Below are 23,074 nucleotides of genomic sequence, written 5' to 3' on the forward strand. Positions count from 1 at the left end.
TTGTATTCCGCGCATTTCTCTAATACCTTATTAATAGTATGAATATGACCTATTGTGGAGTAGCCTGTACGAAATCCTGCTTGGTTCTTTGGTTGATTGAACTATAATGCCCCCTTAATTCTATTAGCTATTATTTTTGTAGATAGTTTGTAGAGAACGGACAGTAAGCTGATCGGGCTGTAGTTTTTCAAGTCCTTGACGTCTCCTTTCTTATGAATTAAAATGATGGTGGCGTTCTTCCAAGATTCTGGTACCCTTTCGGTGAAGAGACACTTCGTACATAAGGAGGTCAGTTTTTCTACACAATTTCTCCGCCATCTTTCAGCAGCTCCGTTGTTATCCTCCCCAGCGGCTTTTAGCGTTTTTGCATTCATTTTAGGGCTTTCCTTACAATTCCCCTGTCGTTACTGGTAGGATGTCGAAATGGGCTATTATTGCTTCTTAAGATATCATTCGCACTTACCTGCAACTAAAACGAGGAGAGACGAAGTTTCTCCGGGACCGCAAAGATCTGCTTGTCGACAGACTCAACGCGCATGCAGGTCTGATCCGGCCCGTGGGAACGTTACGTGATGCCCCGTCCGTCCAGAAACACCACGTGAGGGCGCAGAAACACCACGTGAGGGCGCTCTCCCTGCGGCGCTTTCCGCCACGCGTAAACAGACTGACGTGGACTGATCCGGATGCATATATATCGGCTTTCAACAGCGACATGGCAGCCTCCACGTTCGCGGCCCACACCATCCATGGTGGCGTTTGTAGCACGCCGTCTGGCGCCGTCTGGCGTTTGTACAACGAATGCTTCGATGAGAGACCAGATTACATCGACGGGTGAACGCGCATCTCTCTTGCATTGACAATCAAATAACTTAATTCGATTCCGAAATGAAAAGCAAGCAAACATGCAAATAACAAAAAGATGGAGCTATAAATAGAGCTGAAAACAGGGGCGTAGTCAGAAATTTTTTTTAGGTTCAGGAAAGAAGGGGGGGGGGGGGCACCCACTTGAAATGGTCATTTTTCGTTCTTTATGCCAACGCTCAAAAACAATTTCGAGGGGGGGGGGGGGGGGGGGAGGCCTGGTGCCCGTCGTGCCACCCGCTGGCTAAGCCACCGGCTGAAAGCGCATGTGTATTGGCGTAAGGTATCCCGGACGCCAAGCTTTGGGGAAGTAGCATGGCTGTCGACAGAGGGCATAGACAAAATTTGTTTTAATTCTTTTTTTTTGGGGGGGGGGGAGATGGGGGTTGAACCAACCACCGTTTATGTATATTCAGAGAAGGAGAGAGAAGTTAGGTTGACATATTCAACCTACCCCCCCCATCCCCCCCCCCCTTCTATGGCTACGCCAATGCCTACCGAAAATTTCTTCGCGTCAACTCTGTATCTGGCTGCGTGACATGACTCAGCTGGCTATTATTGGAAGACGCTTTGTACGTGGCTAACGTATTTCCGTTTTCCCGCAACATTTGTTTTTGTTTTTAAACTAAGCAGAATTCGAAGCGAATGTATTGCGGAAAGACGCCCGCGGGGGTTATACTGTCGATGTCGTGTTCATACAAGCTCTGCCTGTTGTTATGCCGATAGCTGGAAACTTTTGAATTTTGACTTCCACTTTCAATCATTGCAAGCACTGTAGAGGAAAGTGTCTGAACATTGAATGTTACTTCGCTCTCTGCAGGTGCCGTATAAACTACTATTTGTTAGCGCTGTCACAGTGTCATCGGCCAACAGTGAAGTTGAAGTATTCGTGTAAGCTTAGCTGTCGATGAACGACCTCTGGTATGGAACAGGCGCAACATTTTGGGTACACTATCTTCCAGTCGACAGTCCGCGGCGTGCCAGTGGCCTCATTGTACTCGGTGAGCCAAGCGCAGGCATTTCCTTACGCGCTGAGAGCGACGCGAACATCGACGTCCTCAAGCTGCCAAAAAAAAACTCGCATGCAAGCTATAACGGGCGAGCCCGACCTTACCAGCCCCTGAAGCGAAGTGGAGGTAATGCATACCCACAGATATTTCCGCCGGGGGAAAAAAGAGCACTAGTGTTTAAGGCGGAACTTTACCAGCCGGCATGTGTCGTGCTAAAGTTCTCGTGTCACTGCCCGAACTTTTCTGCGCGCGTTGCTCCCTAGCACTGCGAAGTCAACCCCTTGAAATACGCTGCCCATACGTATTGATGGGTGGTTCATGTTCTGTGTCAATCATCACCTTTCTATGAGACTCAATGGCCATGCCGAAACGCCCTAGGTAACGCTTGATGATTATTTCTGGAAAGGCGAGGCTTTTCCTAGAGCACACTCGAGAACTGGCGAAAAGACTACAGCAGCCGAAGAAACGGTTCTCAGCTCTAGTACTACTGCACTGCCTGAATACGACACGTGTGCCAAAAGAACTCCTCAAAATCGATTGGAGCATGATGCGTGAACGGAAACAGAGATTCCTGACGGCATTGGTCTTTACGTGTTTCATGGGCCATTACGACAAGACTTGTAGGACGACGAGATAAGACGACGTTTGCTAATGACGCCATGAAAACCAGACGCTAACTACAGCTTTCCCCCAGTTACATAGTAAGCGCTATCTGAAGTTTCCACCTCTCTGACTAGAAGTGTTTGCCTGGCTGGTGCATTCCAAATATCAGGAGGGAGCTTTCTGCAAGACAGGTGTGCTTCTTGGAAAAGAACGTTCAGGCTATAGGGGACTCACCAAGTTCTTGGTGGATTGGTCCTTTCTCCGTTCACACGTTGGAAGAACGCGCTCGAAACTTTCAAAGGCCACAGCGAGTGCGACTACCACACGACCGCTGCTCTAAACGCTTGTCAATCTTCGTGTCAATTGAAAAAGATAATCAGCACTATTCCGCTGTGGTATGTGTCTCTTTGCTGCGTGAAACGTTGCTTACACCAAGTTTATTTCATTTCTTGTGAATAATTATGGTTACTATGTATATTGTTTCTTAATTTTACATGAGGTTTTCTTCATTCTGTGCATATCTTCTTGTGCCTTATGTCGCTAGCTGCAGAAATCGCTCGGTGTTCCCTTCTATAGTAATGTCAATGTAAAAGGACAAACAGATGAAGGGAATCAATATACATATTTTTAAATTTGTCATATATTTTTTCAGATTCATGTTCCTTATTCCAGCGCTGTTTGCCACACTGCTGAACAAGAAAACTTGCGCTTATTACAGCTGCCCACACTGCATTTCTAATTACACTGCTTTAGGTGTATGACCACCATCTTTTTATACATCAGCTTAAGTTACATCATGCGTATATTAGTAGGCCTTTCTAAGGTTGTGATTTGCCTGCACGTTTGCCAGTGTCGCACTTTCATCATTACACAACACTTCAGAGTGCCTTCGGCCGTTATCACATAGTAAAGATATGTATCAATATATTGTGCACTCGCATACAAGGGGAGTTCGGTGGATAAGCCGAATATTATGTAGCGCGCACACGCATGTGTGTGTGGTGTGTGTGTGTGTGTGTGTTTAGATGTTAGAAAAACATGCGAAGGTTGTATAGAAATGTTATTCTCTGGCTTGAGGATATCTCAGCACACGTACGAAAAGTCACACTATAATATTGTTACGGTGCATCATCGACAGGAGCAAGCGTGGCACTTTGCGAATATGAAGAAGACGCCTGTGCGTTATGCGCTTGCGCGAGAGGCAACTCAGCCATTTTGTTCGGCTGCCGATTCTCGGTGGACGCTATCCTATAAGCCTAGATCTCGCCCCGTCACAATATGCTTGAACGTGGCCTATCAGACCTTGGAACTGTGTCTGGCTTTTACCATTAAAACAAAGTTCTGCCCATTGAAAATTATCGTTCTGGTGGACTACGACGAGATTTATTCCGACGGCTACAAATATGACCACCGCGGCAACATTAATCCCGTCCGCGAGTCAACTTAAAACGCTCGCGGCGGAGATTCCTGCCCAAAAGCTTACTGGGTGCCAAAGCCTTCACACACACCTCGACACGTTTTTCCGTGTACATACATTGAACACTGTAAAAGCACCCAGGGAAGCTTTGTGATAGTAGCACCGCTTTGTTCATAAATCACGTCAGCGCGAAATGACAAAAAAAAAAAACGTTGTAAGTGGCTGGGGGGGGGGTGAGGAAGGGGGGGGGGGGCTTACATCCTCTTGGCAACGCTACTGAACAGGCGAGCACACCGACGGTCCCTTTATCGTTGTTGAGAGACGAAAAGCCGAAGTGGTAAAGAGAAAAATAGATCTCTCTCTCTCCCTCTTTCTCTGCCACCTGATGGTCGCTGTCTATGCATGAGTCTGGTTGCAAAGCCTGCTTTGCAAAAGTTTCCACGGTCCCACCAGTGCGTGCTCCCAGTCATAAGCGTGTTGTATAAAACGGGGCTGAACAATACCTGCTTCGCATGTAGCGCTGACTTGGCAAGGGTCGTGATCAGGTTCAGATAACCCAAGCGCCTGATAAGATAAAAAAAGAGTATTTGTCAAGAGCGGCGCGAATTAACTTGAGAGTTGCTGACACTGCCGTGGCGATAAAGAACACATTGACACTGCAGTGACCGCGGCCAAGGCCCTTCCTATGTCAGCTAACGCACAGATGACTTCGTGCACAAAAAAAAAAAAAAAAAAAAAACGTGCTTAAAACTCTGCTTGGTTCTAGCGCTCATACTATTTGGATCTATGAAGAGCTCCAACGAAACTCGTCTGTTCAAGACTGTTTAGTCACAGGTAAAACTGAAAAGCAAGAAAAAAACGGGTTTCTAATCTCATACGGGCCTTTGTAAACCACAGGTAAACAAGGCCCTCACGGGAGCCGAAACTTCTAGCTTTCTTATCTTCTTTGTGTGTTTGGCCAGCGTCCATTTTAACTTTGATTATATACGCATATCAACGTAGTTACAAAGCGAGATCTCATCAGTGCAGAGTAATTGTTGACTGAATTAAAACCAAAAGACAATAAGGCCAAGGAAGGCATATGTCTTCCGTATTCCTTCTTTGGATGAATTTTCTGATGGTTTTCATCAGGTTCTGCCTAACAAACAAACCAGCCCTTGATCCAACCCCTTTGTATCGTCTTTTTATAAGCAACAAATTTAGTGTGAAAGACGAAGTGGAAGGTTTTTCATTTCGCTCAAACAGGAGGTATACACGAGAGTTTAGGCAGCGCGCTTTCATCGCAGTGAGACGTGTTAAACAATTACATAAGGCGAAATTGGCGTAAACAAACAAACTAATAGCATCCATTTACTTCTTCTAGGCTCTACAAACTTTTGATTAACAGTTAAGAGATTACTAAATCGATAGCTGAGATATCCGACCAAAACAAAAGAATAATCATTTTAGGGCATGCATACACTAGTTTCCAGTGTCTAAGTAAACGCAGAAAATGCAGTAACATGTTGGCGGAGCTCTCTGTACATAAAAGTCTCATTCGATTGCTCCAGGTATTTACAAGGTCCGGCGCAACTGGCAGCAACTGTAACCGGTACCAGTAGCAAAGTACATGGCAACGTGACCAATCGAATAAGCACTCCAGTTATTGTAAACGTCAGTTGCGCTTTCGGGGGAATCTGGTGATCTACGAGACACTCGTTCGTAATGACAGAGCAAAGTACTGGGCGGGAGGCCCACCACTGGAAGAGGGGGCGCTGCAATCGCTGTGACGCGCAGAGTTGGATCACGTGATCTTGCCTCCCTCTGGTGCAGGAAAGAGGGCGGTTGAATGCGTTGTTCTTAAGCGCGACTTCGCGGTGTTTTCAATATTGAAATGCGTTGTTCTGGTCTCACTTCTTGCGTGCCAACTTCTGAAGACTGCACAGTCAGGAAGAGTGCGGTAAAAGCCATCAACAGCGATTCTGCTTCGTGCTAGTGCGCTACGTACGAGAAGCAACAAGGCGTGATATTCCACTTTTACCCAGCTTCGCAAGAGCGTGATGCCACTGTCACTTAGCTCTCTTATTTTGTTAGGGTTATTGTGTTTATTTAAGGCCCATGGGGCTAAAATGAACACCCACCGCGATCTTTGTGCACATAAAAGCAGAACGTTTCAGTTGCCGCCCAAGAGCCTTGTTCACAGTGTGCAAAAGAGTATATATATATATATATATATATATATATATATATATATATATATATATAAATGAAGTTGTTTTTGGATCCAGGATCCAGTGGAAAAATACCAAGAAGTAGAGGACGGGCAAAATGAAAACTTTTATATTTCCTACGTTTCAGCCAGGGTCCGGCCTTCATCAGGTTTGCCCTGATATATATAAATATATATATATATATATATATATATATGTGTGTGTGTGTGTGTGTGTGTGTGTGTGTGTGTGTGTGTGTTAAATAAATATGTATGTTTCAAAATATGACGTGCAACATGCGTACATGTGTGGGAAGTTGCCATCGTTGAGTTTAAGAATTCGCGCCGTTGTCTTCAAGGAGGAGGAAAAGGTTGAGGCGAGGAAAAAACGCTATTTCCGCAGCCCAAGTTGGGGGCACGGCTCGTTAGTTGACAAACAACTCTGCATCGTGGAATGTGGGAGAGAAATGAAAATAACTGAGACAAAAGCGTGCTGTGGTCTCTACAGTTAGACAAACTACTTCACGTTGAGCACACTGCGCTTAAATCAGGTAGAATTAAACACGTGCAAAGTCTGCTTTGAGCATTCCTAAATGCAGGTGCCCGTAATTCTCTTCCCTGGCACCTCCAATCACCACGATATGCAAACTCCCCTGCTCCAACATGAAGAAAGATAGAGATTGTGCGAGGAACAAGGTATAAAGCGAAATACAAGGCACCTAAGAACGAATTATGGTGAATCTTTCCCGAGCTTTGAGACAGCTACCACACTATGACACATGTTTTATGAATCCCACATAAGTAAAAACTGCCGAAATATCTATAAAAAGGCGACTTCGCATCAAAAGAAACAAACAAATAAATAATGATTTCTTCTCGCTGCCCGAACAAACATCGGAGGCACATACAGACACGCATGTATCGCAGATTGCATGACGCCGTATAACACATGGAAATAAAAAAATGGTTTTATTCCTGTATTAAACACGCGTTATCACTATCACCTGCAAGTTTAATGTGCGAAGGCACACTTTCATGTCTCCAATTAATTATAACTTTGCGAAATATTTGCAGAACATGCACAATTTCAACTTTTTTATTCTGACTTATCACCTCTGAAGACCTCCCCCCTTAAACACGGACTTTAGCTTCCATTAGCTTTTTCCTATTAAACTTCAGGCAACCGCACTTTGTGCTTTTCCTCAATTCTCCATTTATAGCGCTATTGCAAGCTGGGAAGTGTGCCAAGAAATTCTAGGTGTCGCTCGCAATATATCGCTAAGACGACTCGAAGGTGAAAGAAAGCCTCAGTGGTGATAAATCGGCCAAAATCCGACAAGCCCTCTCCCTTCATGCTTGTCTAGCCTCACCTGGCGTTAAATACCTCAGAGGCCCATTACCCAATTCACTATCCCTGGCTAGGCGTCTTCCATTGCGCACCCTTTAAGTCCCAATCAAACGTACGCGTTACAATGCGTATGCGCGCGGCATGCTCTCTCCCTTTGAATGGAGAGGCACGCAGCCACACGTAGATCCCACCCTTTCCCATCACGGAGAGAGCGCACGAACAGTGAGCGCAGGCCACGCACTGATGCGTTATAACGCGTACATGTTGTTGAGGCCCGACCATACGTACCGGTACCGTCACTGCAGCGCGTCAGCGCATTTTTTTACGCTACGCCGCACGTTGTCTCATGAGAGTGGTGGTGGTGGTGGTAGTGGTTCGATGAACAAAGGAAAAAGACGCTTATTTCAGCAGCCCTTAAGAGAGCACGGCGCAGTGTCCATGAGAGTGAGGGAACGCGCTGCCACGCGACGTTGCACGCCTTCTCTCTCTCTCCCTATAAAGAAAGGGCGCGGCGCCTCGTCGGAAAGACGTGTTGACGCGTTGAAAACGCGTACGTGTGGTTGGGCCCTTAGGGCTTTACGCGTTCCTTCAAGTAGACCAAGTCGCGGCAACGCTGCAAATACGAAGCGAAAGCACAGCTCGCGCGCCTCGAGCCACGCTAGACAATAATAGTTGTTGGGGTTTGACGTCCCAAAACCACCATATGATTATGAGAGACGTCGTAATTGATGACTCCGGTAATTTCGACCATCTGGGGTTCTTTAACGCAGACCTGAAGCATTTTCAACTCCACCTGAAATGCGGCCACCGCGGCTGGGATTCGATCCCACGACCTGCGGGTCAGCAGCCGAGCGCCTTGACCACCGTGGCGGGTCAGCCACACTTCAGAGATCACGTGATAACTTTTGCGCCGTTTCGGGCTCACACCGCGATTCCATTCAAGGCCACCTCCACGTGAGACATAAGGCGAATCTGTGGTTTGAGTTCATAACGTAAGAAACTTCCCGGCGCAAATTGTACGAATACGAACACACCTAACACCGATTTCAAAGAGCTGGAAGTTGGCACTCACCCTGTTTATAGCGTTGTTCTCGTTCAACTCGCGCCGAGCAGTTCCTCACATTATGAATATGCAAGTGACAAGCCAAAGCGTAGTATATCAGCTCACATTGAGAAAAAAAAAAGTACTGTGATTTTAGCTGCAACATGTGGACTGAGCAAAATAATAAAAAGGGGGATGTGGGCTACCGTATCTAGTACAATGTAACCGTATGTCAGTCATCTACCTGTGAAGCCGTACGGCTTGTATATCATTATATTTGTTGCCGTTCAGAACTAACGAGTGAACGGAGCGCTACGTCAACTTCTTGCATGCATTCACACATTCACATGCAGCATATAAAGCACGTCGTGGTTCGCGACTATTTAGCACCTATTCCGGCTCCTTCACTCCTTAAAACGAGGCTCTAAGTGGCTGTTCCGGGTATATTACAGCCCCATTGTCGGTGCGTATAGCTCTAGTCCTAGTCGTCAGCGAAAAATGAAAAGGCTCGTTTGCATGGCCGAAAAGAAGACTAGAGAAGTACGAACTGATGAAGCATACAAAGAACGAAAGAGTGGCGCTGAAGAGGCCCGCGATTTCTTCCGTTCGCAGCAACGAACGCGGCCGCACTCGAAAGAGTGCCGTGTTGCGCCACGCTACAAAATCAATTTTGCACGATACACGAGCCACGCGCGTGTCCGACGGACACGGGGGGGGGGGGGGGAGGCGACGAGGAAGCAAGGACTTCTCTACGCGAAAAGGAGCGCTTGGTCGCGGGACGCCGTTGCGACACATACACTCGGCGACAAGGTCGTCACAACTGGCGGTCTTCCGCAAAAAGTTGCGCTCACCCATTCACACGTGCATTCTATACATACGCACTAAGCGGATCGGGTTGCTTGGCGCCCGTATATACGTGCCTCGTGACGTCAGAAGCGACTGCGAATAGCGAGCGATGCTCGAACGGGGACAAACGATGCGACACGTATTCGAGGCACGTCGTGCACGTGCCGCGTTGCGATTCTCAAAGCGGCTCGCGCATGCGCATGTTGCAGGCAGCCCATTGGGCGAAAGACCTCGCCTCTGGCACAAGATAGAGAGGGGTGTAACTGCTGGAACAATAATAAGAGAAAAAAAAAAAGAGCTGCAAGGGTGAATAGATTCTGTATCCTGCGACTCAGCCGTATATATGATAAAGGTGCTATTGCAACGTTACCAAGGGGAGCTTTCAAAATAGTTCGGCATGAATTGAATACTAGCAGGAAACGCTCCCCGCTTATCAACTTTTTCTATACAGTTATCTCTCATAATCAAATGGTGGTTTCAGGACGTTAAACTCCACATATCAATCAATCAATCAATCAATCGGTTATCTGTTCTTCGAGCAGATATAGGATACTCGAAAGTAGCCTCAGAATATTCCCGATTGCGGGGGCTATACTGGGAGCGCGATAAATGGGCCTTTTCCAGGTATATAGTCTGCGCATGCACGCCGGCCTTGGGCAGACACGCGCCATGATTTATGGAGGCCAAAACGTGACGACACGTGTGGTGCTTCAAACATGCAAATGTTTGCCCCAAAGAAAGGCGCGAACGCAGGCCTCCAAGACTGGCCACCGACATGCGGCGGACAATTTCGGAGTCCCAAGAGCCACCAGTTTTGATTTCGGCGATGTTCACTCGGGGTGCTGTTCGGACTAGGAAAAGGGCCGTTACGCGGCAGAAACGCCGGACAGCCAGCGGGATCTGTTGCGAATCGAACACGACGGCTGTACACGATGCACCCAGCAGGAAAAAAAAAGGATATAAAAAAACACGCAGAATCATTTCTAATTGGCCTCGTTTAAATGAATGCCACGAAATAGCAACAACGTGACTCGGGTGAATTTGAATGCTACTGCACGAGCGTTGTATCTTACGCTAAACCACGAAGTGTAGAACGTGCACACAAATCAAGCAGAAATCATACGAGACAGTCACAACGCAGGTTTTACGTCATTGTAAAGCATTGATCTGGTAAATTGACGAACAAGACGACCAAAAAAGAAGCCGTATATGATGCGCTGTTTCTCATGCGCCGCCATGGGCACTGTAAATTACGAACCGAACAAGTCCTCCTGTCGAAACGTTAGCATAGCAGTGAGGCGTCGCTTTGTGGGCTTCCTGTACGGCTAAACACGGCTAAACATGAACAGGGCGCAGATAAACAGGACACGGAGAAAAATACCAGTTAAACTGAATGGTTGTACAAGGTAATCGACATCACTGCCACGAAAGGCCGACACAAAAGAGGCAACAAAATAAACCGCGAAGACACGACTCACCGCTGCTAGTTGGCGCATGCGCAGAATTTCTCGCAAGGAACAGGTGGAATGGCGGACTATGACGCTGCTTCCGAACGTTCGCAGCGATGTGGCAGGCCCCTCACACCAGCAGTCCCAGTGCTCAAACAACCGTATCCGTCAGGTGAATTGCCCCAAGCGGCATCAACCCAACGCAATCTAATCACGCGCCAAGGACGAGTGACCGCGCTCTCGCTCACCGCATCGGAACGAATCGCATCGCCTAATCGATCACGCCATTCAAACGTGAAAGCTCCTGCCTGCAGCAGACGTGAAAGCTTCGGGGCACCTTATCGCCTGGTAAGATTAGCCTTGGTTTTTACCGGACAAAGTTCGACAGCACACATTGTGCGACGCGGCTCGGAAAGCGAGCCCCCCCCCCCCCCCCCCCCCGGCCGGACGTAGGCCGAGAGAACGCGGCTGCGCCCTTACAAACACAGGGAGACGGCAAAAAAGTTAACGTGTTGGTTAAAGTTGGTCGTAAAAGCAGTACTACATGTTATCGAAGTAATCTCGGCGTTGCAGAGCTGGTAAGCGCGCGCTCGCATTGTGAACAGCCGTCAAAGTGCACGTTAGGAAACGACCGGCTGAAAAAGATCGGGTGAACGTACGGACTATGACCTCCAAGATCTACAGGAGCCACAGGTGCCGCGCTCTATCGGGACCCCGAATTCTCCGCTGAGCGCACTGTTCTCCATACCCGGTGTTTTCGCCTTTCTTTAGGAAGGAAAGGAGGCCGAGAGTGGACCGAGCAAGAAGAATTACACTTTGTATTCGACAATGACGAAACATCTCCAATGCGCACAACTTCAGATGAACCTATACACTGTGTGCAAATGTATTGATATGTGCCTTTTCCTGCAGTATGTTCCAACTAGTCCCCACACAAGCCTTTCTGATATGTGGGGTTTAACGTCCCAAAACCACGATATGTTTATGAGAGACGCCGTAGTGGAGGGCTCCGGAGATTTCGACCACCTGGGGTTCTTTAACGTGCACCCAAACCTGAGCACACGGGCCTACAACATTTCCGCCTCCATCGGAAATGCAGCCGCCGCAGCCGGAATTCGATCCCGCGCACCTGCGGGTCAGCAGCCAAGTACCTTAGCCATAGACCACCGCGGCGGGGCCTGTGTGCAAATACAACAGTATATGAGACAAATTTCTGCGCCACTTTTCACGATTGTAATGTCATGCAATTCTTCCTTCATGCATACTGAACGCTTTGAATGATTCTCATATATAGGATCGGTGCTTCTAGATGCTCAAGAAAATAGTAGGGAGCAGAACGGGGACGACTATACAGCCCTGCAACGGCCCTGTTGCGCTGTATCGTCGAAAGTTCATTTTTCTCAAAATTCTCTAAGTTGGCGGTGAAAATATCGTAGCATAATTTTTAAAGAATGGGTCAGTATGAACACATCGAGACGACAGTACTTTTGATCGTATACGCGGTGTTGCTCGGTGCCGCACTTTATTTTTGCCCCAAAATCGGTCGGTGCAGCAATGTTCACACGGAAGTGGACACAACTTATTACGGACACGGAACAGTTATAGGTTGGTCAGTTCAGATTGCCTGAAATACTTTTCCAAACTTACTACCGGTCATTGTGCAGAAAATCAGCTGTCTGCGAAACACACGAAACAAAACCACGATGTGATGGTTAGGCACGCTACAGTGGTGGACTGCAGGATAAGTAAGGTTCTTTGATGTGCACCGAAAATATAAGTGGCTGGTGCTTTTTGTGCACTTCGCCCCCACCGACATGCGGCTGCAATGACCGCGGGAACCGAACCAGCGCCACCTAGTTAAATAACGCAACACGTTTGTCACTGTGCAACTACGGCGAGTGACATGAGAAATGTTTAATGCTTTTATAACGCAGAATCCTTACCAATGAAAAAGTGAACTATATAGACACAAAGGAACGGCGCCAGAATCCACAACGTCACGTCCGGCATAGAGCAGAAACATCATTCAGCGCCATGTCAATACCTGTCTTCCGAATGAAGCCTTTCCGGCCTTTTCTGGCCTTACCTAACGTCCCTTCTTAGTTACCGCTTTGATATATATTGCAAATGGGCTATGCTTACCGCAACAAAGTCGCACAGAATTCATTTAGAAACACAGTATTTCGACAAAAGTGACCATATACTTAAATATAGCAGATAATTACTTACGCACAGACGTCGTGCACGTGCACAGCAGGATGCTTACACCGCATATATGGGCTGTACAGCACCGGGCCGGTATAGGTTCAGAAACACCACCTGACGTTCATGATGCGCGCCTTGATGCGGTCATCGATCACGCTATATAGTGAACTAAAGAAATGCGATTGCCCGACGGCTATGTACAGTCTGGGAAACAATCTGCACGACACAACCTTGTAACGGCAGGTGGCAAGGCATCACTACAATAACAAAGCCAGGATGCACCGTATGAAAAGAACAAACTTAGGGGCTCTAATTGTTCACCAATGGCAAAGCTCGTATACCTTATACATCTTTTTGCAGTTCCCAAGATTGATTACAGTTAAGGAAGTTTTATTACGGCCTCGCTCAACGGACGAACCGTCATTTCGTGCGACCGAGGCCGAAGCCAACGTTTTCAACTATACCGTTCGGACAACTCGGTCTACTTCGGACAGTTCAAAACGCTGGCAGCCCAGTTTCTTCATGAAGGTTACGAGCTTGTCTCGAGCTTTGCATCAGTGTATGCGTTTGTTCACCGGTCCAGCGGATGCCAAAAGCTTTGCATGGTGGTATAGCGAAAAAAAAAAAAAGGCAGACACTGGCTATAAACAGACGATACGACTCTTAAACTGTGTCCTGTTTTTTGCGTCATTACACCATGCATTTATTCCAACTGGCTTGGTTTTCCTTACTATCCGTTCAATGTCGCAGTCTTAAAGTATTTAAAATTGGGAAATGCTGTTGCTGCGGATATATGCGGCGAAGCCGTAAACGGCGGTCTACATGTATTATACACGTAAGTTCAAGCGTGAACATGCTTAAAATGACTCTCACTTGCTCACACGTACGATTGAATTCAGTTCCAGCGTTGTTTGCGACATGGACAATCTCGGTTGCAGAAACTAAATCTGCAGCAATTTCACGATTAAAGACTGGCTACGTCGAGCGCGTACGCATCGTGCACTTTCAGTTACACATGATTGTGCGGAACACGCATTATGATCAGTTATTTTTGATTAACGCTTTTTAAATGTTGAACGATATACGGCTCGAGAAACGACGCAAGTTTTTTTTTTAATTTGATATTCAATCGACATCAGCCGTCGAGTTCAGCAAGATCAAACTGTCTCAACACTTGGCATGTTATTTCAGAGCACCCCCTCAGTCAGTCAACCAGTATGCACAGCACAAGACGGTACTGTACGGGCACGTGCCAAACTGAAGCAATCCATTCACTCGACCGCATTTGCATGCACTGCGCTGAGCGACAGGAAAAGTAAAAGTAATGGTAATACCTGGGGTTTTACGTCCCCAAACAACGTGATTATGAGATACGTCGTAGTGGAGGGCTACTGAAACAGACAAGTAAAAGTCAGCCCCCCCCTCCCCCCCCCCCCCCCCCCCCAGTACGATTCGTTTACAGTTACTGCATTTGTTTAAGTGGTCACAACGAATGTTGCCAACCAATTTTTGAAAAATAGTGTGATGTCCCCGCAAACGCGGACCGAACCCCGGGCCTTTCAAGATGTTTACGTTCATTTCTTAAACCCCCGCATTGGAAGAAAAAAAAAAAAGAAAACTTTCGGGGTAACGAGTGCGCATTTCGGAGTGGAGTTCCTGGAAGGGTTCTGTCGACGGTTCTCGCGGGCCCACCACGCAAACACCAGGACCAGGTGGCGCCTTGTTGTATACGGACACTATACGGTGGCGATGCTCCGTGCACGCCCTTCAGATTTATGGCATGGGGGCAGCGAAGCCCCTCTTGTTGGTTCTGTATACATGCGACCCTGCTGTAGCGCCTGTGCCGGGCCCGGCCTGACATTCTGTCAGCCTCCGCGGCTCCAGGGCTCATTACTGCGTTCTGCCCGGATGACCACCTGCGGCGTTGAAGGACGAAGAAGCGGCGGCTGCGGAGAATTTTGCGGGAGACACCGGGTTGCATAGAGGCGTCTAAACCCGATCTGAACATCGGCTCGTCGGGCACCGCTAACCGGGGCAATTGGGGCGGCCGAAAACATTTCGGCACAGCACTCCAAATTCTGGGCGTCGGACATTTGAGACGACGCACTTTGTCGGAACATTGGGACTCCTGGTCGCCCGTAATTCACGTGTCATCGGACAGCTCGCCCATCTCTCTCTCTCTCTAAAGTTTAAGTTTGTACATTGTTACTTGATCTGCTTTGCTTGGGAGAGGGCTTTCCACTGGCGTAGGCTGCGAGGGCGGCCGTCGAAACTGACACACTCCGACCGACAAGAAAATATGCCGCATCGATAGTGGCGATTGGTTTGGTGCCACAGAGGTGCCGCGGAGGGGCGGAGTCGGGTCCTACGAAAAGGTACCGCGGAACCACGGCCGAATAAATGGTGCGATGAGATCGATATGACAGAACCACGGAATGTAAAAGGAAGATATTACGGTGCGAAGCGATAGCGATGAGAGTCAATGAGACGACCAGTGACGGTATGATGAGGAAGGGAAGTTAGAGATGGGAGACGAGTAGGCGAATGACTGGGGCACATTGAGAGAGGAATAAGATAAAAATGACTAAGAAAGACGAGGAAGGCGACGATGACGAAGACGATGAAGACTTTGATGAATTGGACAGGGACCCCAGGAAGCCCTGAGCCCAGACTCGAACAGCCAGCTCCGAGGTCCCGACAATATGACCTTTCGTGAGACGAACCTCATCTTCCTTACTTAGACGAGTCTTGCGGGAAGGGAGGCAGTGCATTGAGACATAGCGTGGTTTATTAATTAATAACTTTATCACTTGTGTCGTCGTGTGTTTACTCTGTATTGACGCACGCTTGTACTGTCACAGTTACTTTGCTTATGTATCCTGTGTTGCACGTCGCGAGTATTTTACTGGTGTGTTATAATTTTGTGCAGCAGAACTGTTGTACGCAGGTAGCATGCGTGTACGTCGTTTGCCATTAGTAATAAATGAAATGCATCAGTAATTAAGAAAAGGTCATAGCGTCTCTTACTTCCCGGCCTCAGCATGAATCCCTGTGTGTTGAAAGTGATTGAGACACACAGCCAAGCGGGAACCGAATAGAAAAAGGGTTGAGTAGTCTTCCCTCTCTTTGGCGATCGGGGACGTGGCGAGGACGTCTCAATACCCATCATGGTCAAAGTTGCTTCATATTTTTTATTACCCTGTGCATCTTACCCTATACGCCTAAAAATGACGCAGTGACGATAATACAGTACAGACAATATTTCACTGCACGACACGCCTTCGTCCGACGTCTGCATATTGCCAGGCGTCTACCTGCAGACTGTAGTCTGCAATAAGGCACACAAAGTTGGACTCTGCATTTATAAGGACTCATTTTATAGGGATGAAACGTTAGTTCAGCTGGACAAGATTTGGCCGTAATGTAATACTACTACTGCTACAACTACTACTACCACAACAACAGATAATAATAATAATAATAATATTAATAATAATAATAATAATAATAATAATAATAATAATAATAATAGAAATAATAATAATAATAATTTATTTAAAATGCCCAGGAACAGCCATGAGCTCTTAGTGCAGGCGCAGCGAAAATAAAAAATTAGAAATAATACAATACAGACCCTCATCAGAAAAATCAGAGTGAAAAACACACATAAAAATTAATCAGCGCAAAATGGGAAGAATGAAAAGACAAGACGAGAATCATGGAAAGGAAGGGAGAAATAAAGAGAACTATACACAACTATAGTTGTGTATATTACCCTTTAATTTTCAGGAAGGTGTCTACATATATGTAGAAACCTTCCTGAACGACGGAAAGGGAAAGAATCTGTACCTTGTGAAAAACTATGTTAAGACATTCCAGAGCTGAGATAAAAAATAATGACAATGGAGAGTGAAAAATATCAAGATCATGAAAGTTAACATTATACTGACTTTCTATTCTGTGAACAGTAAAGATTAGAAATAAGTTGGCAGGTACATGAAGTGGTCGATTCTCTCTGGTTCACTTATACGGAACCCGCATATTGATTGATATGTAGGGTCTAACTTAGTAAAACCATTATATGATAATGAGAGACGTAGTGGGCTCCGGAAATTCCAACAAGCTCGGGCTTTTTAACGTGCTCCCAAATTTGAGCACACAGGCCTATACATCATTTTCGCCTCCATCAAAAATGCAGCCGCCACAACCGGGATTAGATCCCACGACCTGCGGGTCAGTCCGGAGCCGAGTATTTTAGCCCCTATAGACCACCGCGGTGGGGCATCTGGAGTCCGAAAATTTACATAACTGAGAAGTAAAGGGCAGGATATCATACCATGAACTTGATTGTAAAGAAATGATAGGTCAGCGCAACTTCACCGGCAGTGAAGTGATGACAACGATAATAATCTGGCAGTGCACATGGGAACAAAATGCAGAGTCATTTCTAGCGAAAGGATGATTGTAAATGCTTATGCATTTTTTCTGGACTCCCTCAATGGCCTCACTACCAGATTTAGCAATGTCATTGCAAATCACAGATGCATATTCATGTTGAGGAAGACACATTGCGGCGTAAGAGTTTGGGGAAGGTTGTATATATAGGAGAAGAATTCTACGAACGCAGCCGATTGAACGAAGGCCACGCATAGCAGCACGTTGAGAGTGAGCAGAAAAATTTAGCGTGCTGTCGAAAAGAACACCAAGATCACTGAATTCATAAACTTTACATAAGGACATGGTATTGGCACAGTATGGAATTGGCACGATGGATGTTTTGCGAGATATAGTCATGAATTTGGTCTTTGAAATATTCAGACAAAGGTCATTGTAACCACACCATTTGGAGAAAGAACCCAAGTTTGACTGCAGCACATGGCGGTCATAATAAATAAATAAATAAATAAATAAATAAATAAATAAATAAATAAATAAATAAATAAATAAATAAATAAATAAATAAAGCTCTCGCCCCCTCACCCCCCAAAAAAGGCAACACCTCCTTTATTTCACTCAATTCCAGTGCAAACGCGCGCTCTTCAACGGTAGCCGTCGGTCTGCCTTAGTTGAGAGAGTGGTCACGATGCGACGCCGCGGGTGGGGAGGGGGTAGGGCTGCTTGCATCTCACGTGCTTCCGAGCACTTTCCCACGGAAACGCGATAGACGTGTGTCCCTCTTCAATATCATACGTTTGTCAGATTTTTGTCCATCGTGCTCCTTCTTTGTGGCTGGAAGCATTGCCGCCGCCACCTCACAGCGCTACTCGTGCAGCAGCGTCATCAAGCGCATTTCCATTGGTGGCCCGCATCATAGAGTTTCCTAATATACACTAGAGGGAACTCTGGCACTAGTGTCTATGGGAGCTGCAACGCACGGCGCTTCAGCGAGCATGGGAATGATGGGTAGTCACACATTTGTCTAATATTCGTACTTCTGGCCTGCTTTTGGCTCCGTGTGTGTTCGTGTGACTTGGAGCTGTTTTCTTACGAAACAAGTATTAGCAAATATTCAACGGTTGCGCTTCACCATTTTAGTTTGTTAGACTTACTTTCCAAATCGGCTCACGAAAATCAAAAGGGTTCAATTTTTCTTTCAAAACAAAACCGAAACACAGTAATAAACGAAACCGCAAGTACGATTCGCCGCCCGCAAGTACGAAGACTAGGCAAATGTGTGTGCTACCCATCATTCCCATGGTCACTGAACGATCGCAGCGCCAGAGTGCCCTCTAGTTAATTTTGGGAAACTCTATGGCCCGCATAGCGCCACGAACGGCGGCACACCATCTCAAACCACCGTATCACTTACAGAGCCAGCGTGACTGCCAACGTTGTAATAACGAGGACCGCAAGACACCACCCCATAGATCTGCACACAACTAAACGAAAAATTATATTATTCCAGTCTTGAGGCACTGCATGAAGGGCTCTCTTCACACAGGCGAACGCTGGGTGATGGGCGAGAGCAGAAAATGACTAGAGGAGAAGGCGGTGAACAGCTCGATCGGGCGCATCTGGCTGCCACTGATAAAATAGAGAAGGCGCTGCCAAAGGAAACTCTGATGGGATGCGAAGCAGCAGTGTAACGCACGGGCGGCTTTACGGGTTGAACGTCGCTACCGCGGGTGCTGTGGTGAGCGCTGGAAGATTCGCGAGCGGCGGTAGCGGCAAGTGTTGCGGGCGAACGGACGAGGCAGCAGATGCCGGCGCTGCGGCAAGCGCGGCAGGCTAGGGAGAACGTGAGGTCAGCACGCAGTGCGAGGCGCGCGTGACGTCAACGCGCAGCTGGAGCGTTACCTACTTGGCACCGCTCCAACACCTGCGGCGAGGGAAGCACGTTGCCGCGCGTTCGTACGGACGAACGGAGGGACAGAGCTACACGGGCTAGCCAAAGAGCTGCATCGCCTCTAAAAGCTTGAGCTTGGTCAAATGCAGGTCACCGGCCTTTATCAAAGAGACACCCTTCCATCCATCCGTTCATGTGATTGAAAAAAAAAAACTTGCATGCTCCCTTATGCACTCATCTAAGATGACATATTTTTTTCTCCTTCTCATTCGATTACTCATGATTAACCCCCCATAGAAAGATGTCTGCACCTATAGCGTGGTTTTGCAGTTCTCCGTGTAAACGGACGTCGCAAGCGTTCTGCACCTCACATCCCTCCGGAGCGGAGTCTCCCAATGACGACGTAATTATAATAATATCTGGGGTTTTAGGTTCCAAAACCAAGATATAATTATGACGGACGCCGTAGTGGAGGGCTCCGGGAATTTCCACGATATGGTGTTCTTTAACATGCGCTGACATGACACAATATACAAGCGCCTCAACCGCTTCGTCTCCTTTGAAATGCGACCGCCACGGCCGAGATCGAACTCGCGACCTTCGGATCAGCAGCCGAGAAGTGACAATGTAATGAGATGACGTCACCATCGAACTTTACATTGTGACATCACTATGACTTCATTATGCCGTCATGAGGTGATAGCAGAAATAATAATATCAGGTTATCTGGGGTATTACATTCCGAAACCACGATATGATTATGATAGACGCCGTAGCGGAGGGCTACGTTAACTGAATGCTACGCAGGCAAGCAATGCATATGCCGTGTTCGCAACAACCTGATGTAGGAAGACTCTAACGCCTTTGATTTAGTCGCCTGTGTAGCAACGCGAGGTCGCTGTCAACATTGCCCCTTACACGTTCAGAATCACTCATCAATTAATGCATGACTAAAATTTCATTTTTCACTGTGAAGTGTGGAGTTGCATAGGTAGACAATGCTTGAACAGAGCTATAGACGTGCTCGCCCATTCCGGAAGGAGGTCATATACACCTTAAGCGTAACTATAGCTCTAAGGCAGTCTAAAGGAAGAAAGCTTTCCGGTTAGTTGGTTTATTACGAAACTAAAACCATGGTCGAGCGTAAAAACGCGGACAAAAAATAAATATACAATCTTAAGGAGGGTCTGTGAGCACGTGCGCATCCTGCAGTGTATATGCGAGTTCTTTTGCGTTCTGAAGGCAACTTAACTATACGATTAAAAGCTCTTTTGGGAGGAACTACGTTACATTTGTTTCAGAACGATGATCAGACGTAGTAAGATACTAAAACAACCAAAACACAGCCCTATTATCCAACCACTCTCAAGCGAGTGATTAGATTGATATCGAATTGAGCACAACTGAACAACATCTACGAAAAGAAAAAAATTTTTTTGGCACGAATGATAACGAATGCCAATAATTTTACCTTGGCGCCACAGGTAATTTTTATGAAGGTAGAGTACAAGAAATCCGAACTTGACATTGTCTGAAAACGAAGACAGAAAACCGGCCCAGAAAACTAAGTTTCAGAATGTTCAAGAACTAATTGGTTACCCTACACACTGCCGAACTGTTACCTTCAGCTGAATACTTCCGAACGTTCCCGTAATGTATCGGTAGAAAAAAATATGCCATAACCACAGGAGCGCCACACGTGCAAGCTCCTGCGCAAGCATAACGCATTCATACGTACATAGTAAAAGATTCCAACACCACGAGGTGATTATCAGGAGCGTCGTAGTGAAGGGCTCCGGAAATTGTGACCCGTGGTGTTTTTCAAAGCGCACCTAAACCTAAGTAAACAGGCCTGTAGCATTTCGCTTTCATTAAAATGCAGCTGAGATTCGATCCCGCGACCCCCGGGTCAGCAGTCGAGCACTATAATCACCAGATCGCCGCGGCGGGTAAGTATATACAACGTACGTACACGCATTACGCGTAGCTGTACCAATGTGGTGGTACTAGAGATTAAGTTCCATAATGCTCCGAAGGAAATAAGTTCAAATTTAAGGGCTCGTTTTTCTTTGTTAGACAGTATTTATGATCAAAAGACGCGGACAAACACAACAGATAACAAGCTTCATGAGAGTGCGGTCCCAACGATGGCGTGTAGATGTCGTAAAGGTAGATGAGCTTTAGCATCGAAATAAGCTATCAGCAGATAAGTGAAGGAGTCACAAGCCGCAAATGGGCAACGATTGACAACAAACGAGGTAATTTGGCATCGCGCTTGCGATAAGAGCCACTCTAAGCTTACAGTCATCCGCAAAGCAAGAGGGAAAGAGAGAGTTTCGTACAGCAGTTGCAGCGATGGGGAGCAAACCACATTCGTAAACAGAACGTTAGCCCAGAAACCAAGATACCCGTTATCAGTAGTGCTGTTATAGAGGCACAGGAAAACTGATACGAAGTGACGCATGACCACGCAAATACCCTAGAGTGTGCGCGGAGAGGCCATTGGACAAAAAAAAAAAATTGTGCGGTTCGAAAAGCTCGGCCAGCAAGCAGTTTCATATCCTGCTAATTATTTTTTTTTTCACTGAAACATATAAGCTCCGTTCTCTGTGTTGAACACAAGGCCACTGACATAATCGCAGATATCACCCAAGATATACGAAAAAACCCACAGAAGCCACGTGTCAAGCGGTTGGCGGCTCATTGCCACCGCCATCTACATACATATCGCGGGGACTAGCAGATGCTAAAAAAAAAAAAAAAAAAACAGAATATGACGTCACGACGGGAAGCGGTAGCGACGTCGCTCATTAGCACTACATTGCGCGAAATAGAAAATTTTTCGCAATTTCTGACTTTTTACATGCTTTTGATAACTACGAGATTTTGATGCGTCTTTATGGCACGCCAATGGCGGGCGTTAGAGAAAGCGAAGATCAACAAAAATGACTGCGGAAGCAAGCTTACCTTATTAGCCGAATAGTGTACTTGTAATACACACCTGAAAAAATTTGGATACAACGACTCGTAAGAGCAAAATAGCCCCGTATACTTCCAAAATGCCCCACGTACAATCGAGGAACACCACTGGAGCGAAACGGCTGCCTTCGGCGTATCACTTGGGCAACCTTGGAGTGCAGCGCTTCATCACGAAAGGCGAGGGCATGCCGGCCGTGTACCAGCGAAAGTAGTCAGCAGCCACAAGAGCCGTTTATCCATTCCGCGAGGCTTCTACAGCTTCTTTGAAGCGTGACGGTCACGCCAATAGACAACAAATAAATAACCTACGGAACATACGTGCGAAACCACCACGCAAAAGTGAGCGATGCCTTGTTCACCCGACGGTGTACCGAACGAAACACCAGCCCACATCCCACAGATTTTCTGATCCCCCCCCCCCCCCTTCCCAACCACCACTCCAATTACGGCTATCGAGCGAAAAATAAGTCAGCTAATCAGACAAGTGTCAGATGAACCGTAAAATAAATTTCTAGTTTACTTCGACATATATAAAACATAGAGAAAATTGCATTCAATTGGTCTTCGTTATTTGTCCCCTTGCTCCTCCTCTGGTCGTGATTTAATCGTAAGGCGGTATTTGATGGTCTGTGGCAATACGATTGCGACGACTTTTTGCTCCAAGTTTCGCGACCGATATAATTTGACCTTGCGATCAGCTTCTTAATTCACCATAGCTGTAAAAACAACGGAGCAAATGCATATAAAGAGGAAGTGTAAAAAAATCAAAAACTGATATGGGAGACCAGCACACACAGTTCACGTATATCTACATCACATACGCGCTAACTTACATGTAAGC

General features: G+C 46.7%; 1 protein-coding gene across 5 annotated transcripts in view; it reads right to left on the bottom strand.

Moving 5' to 3' along the window:
- LOC119176820 (oxidative stress-induced growth inhibitor 2) overlaps positions 1-23,074 on the bottom strand; it is a 136,162-nt gene that overhangs the window by 47,068 nt on the left and 66,020 nt on the right. Inside the window, exon 1 of one of the 5 annotated variants that reach the window (XM_075877599.1) lies at positions 10,794-10,939. The exons of 3 other annotated variants lie outside the window; for them this stretch is intronic. In XM_075877599.1, coding sequence (XP_075733714.1) covers positions 10,794-10,811 — 18 coding nt within the window. In that variant the 5' untranslated portion in view covers positions 10,812-10,939. Of the gene's footprint in view, positions 1-463; positions 561-10,793; positions 10,940-23,074 lie in introns of those variants that run through there. One more of the 5 variants, XM_075877601.1, reaches the window with a different exon arrangement.

Source organism: Rhipicephalus microplus, chromosome X (assembly GCF_043290135.1).
Source record: "Rhipicephalus microplus isolate Deutch F79 chromosome X, USDA_Rmic, whole genome shotgun sequence".
Taxonomy (NCBI): Eukaryota; Metazoa; Arthropoda; class Arachnida; order Ixodida; family Ixodidae; genus Rhipicephalus; species Rhipicephalus microplus.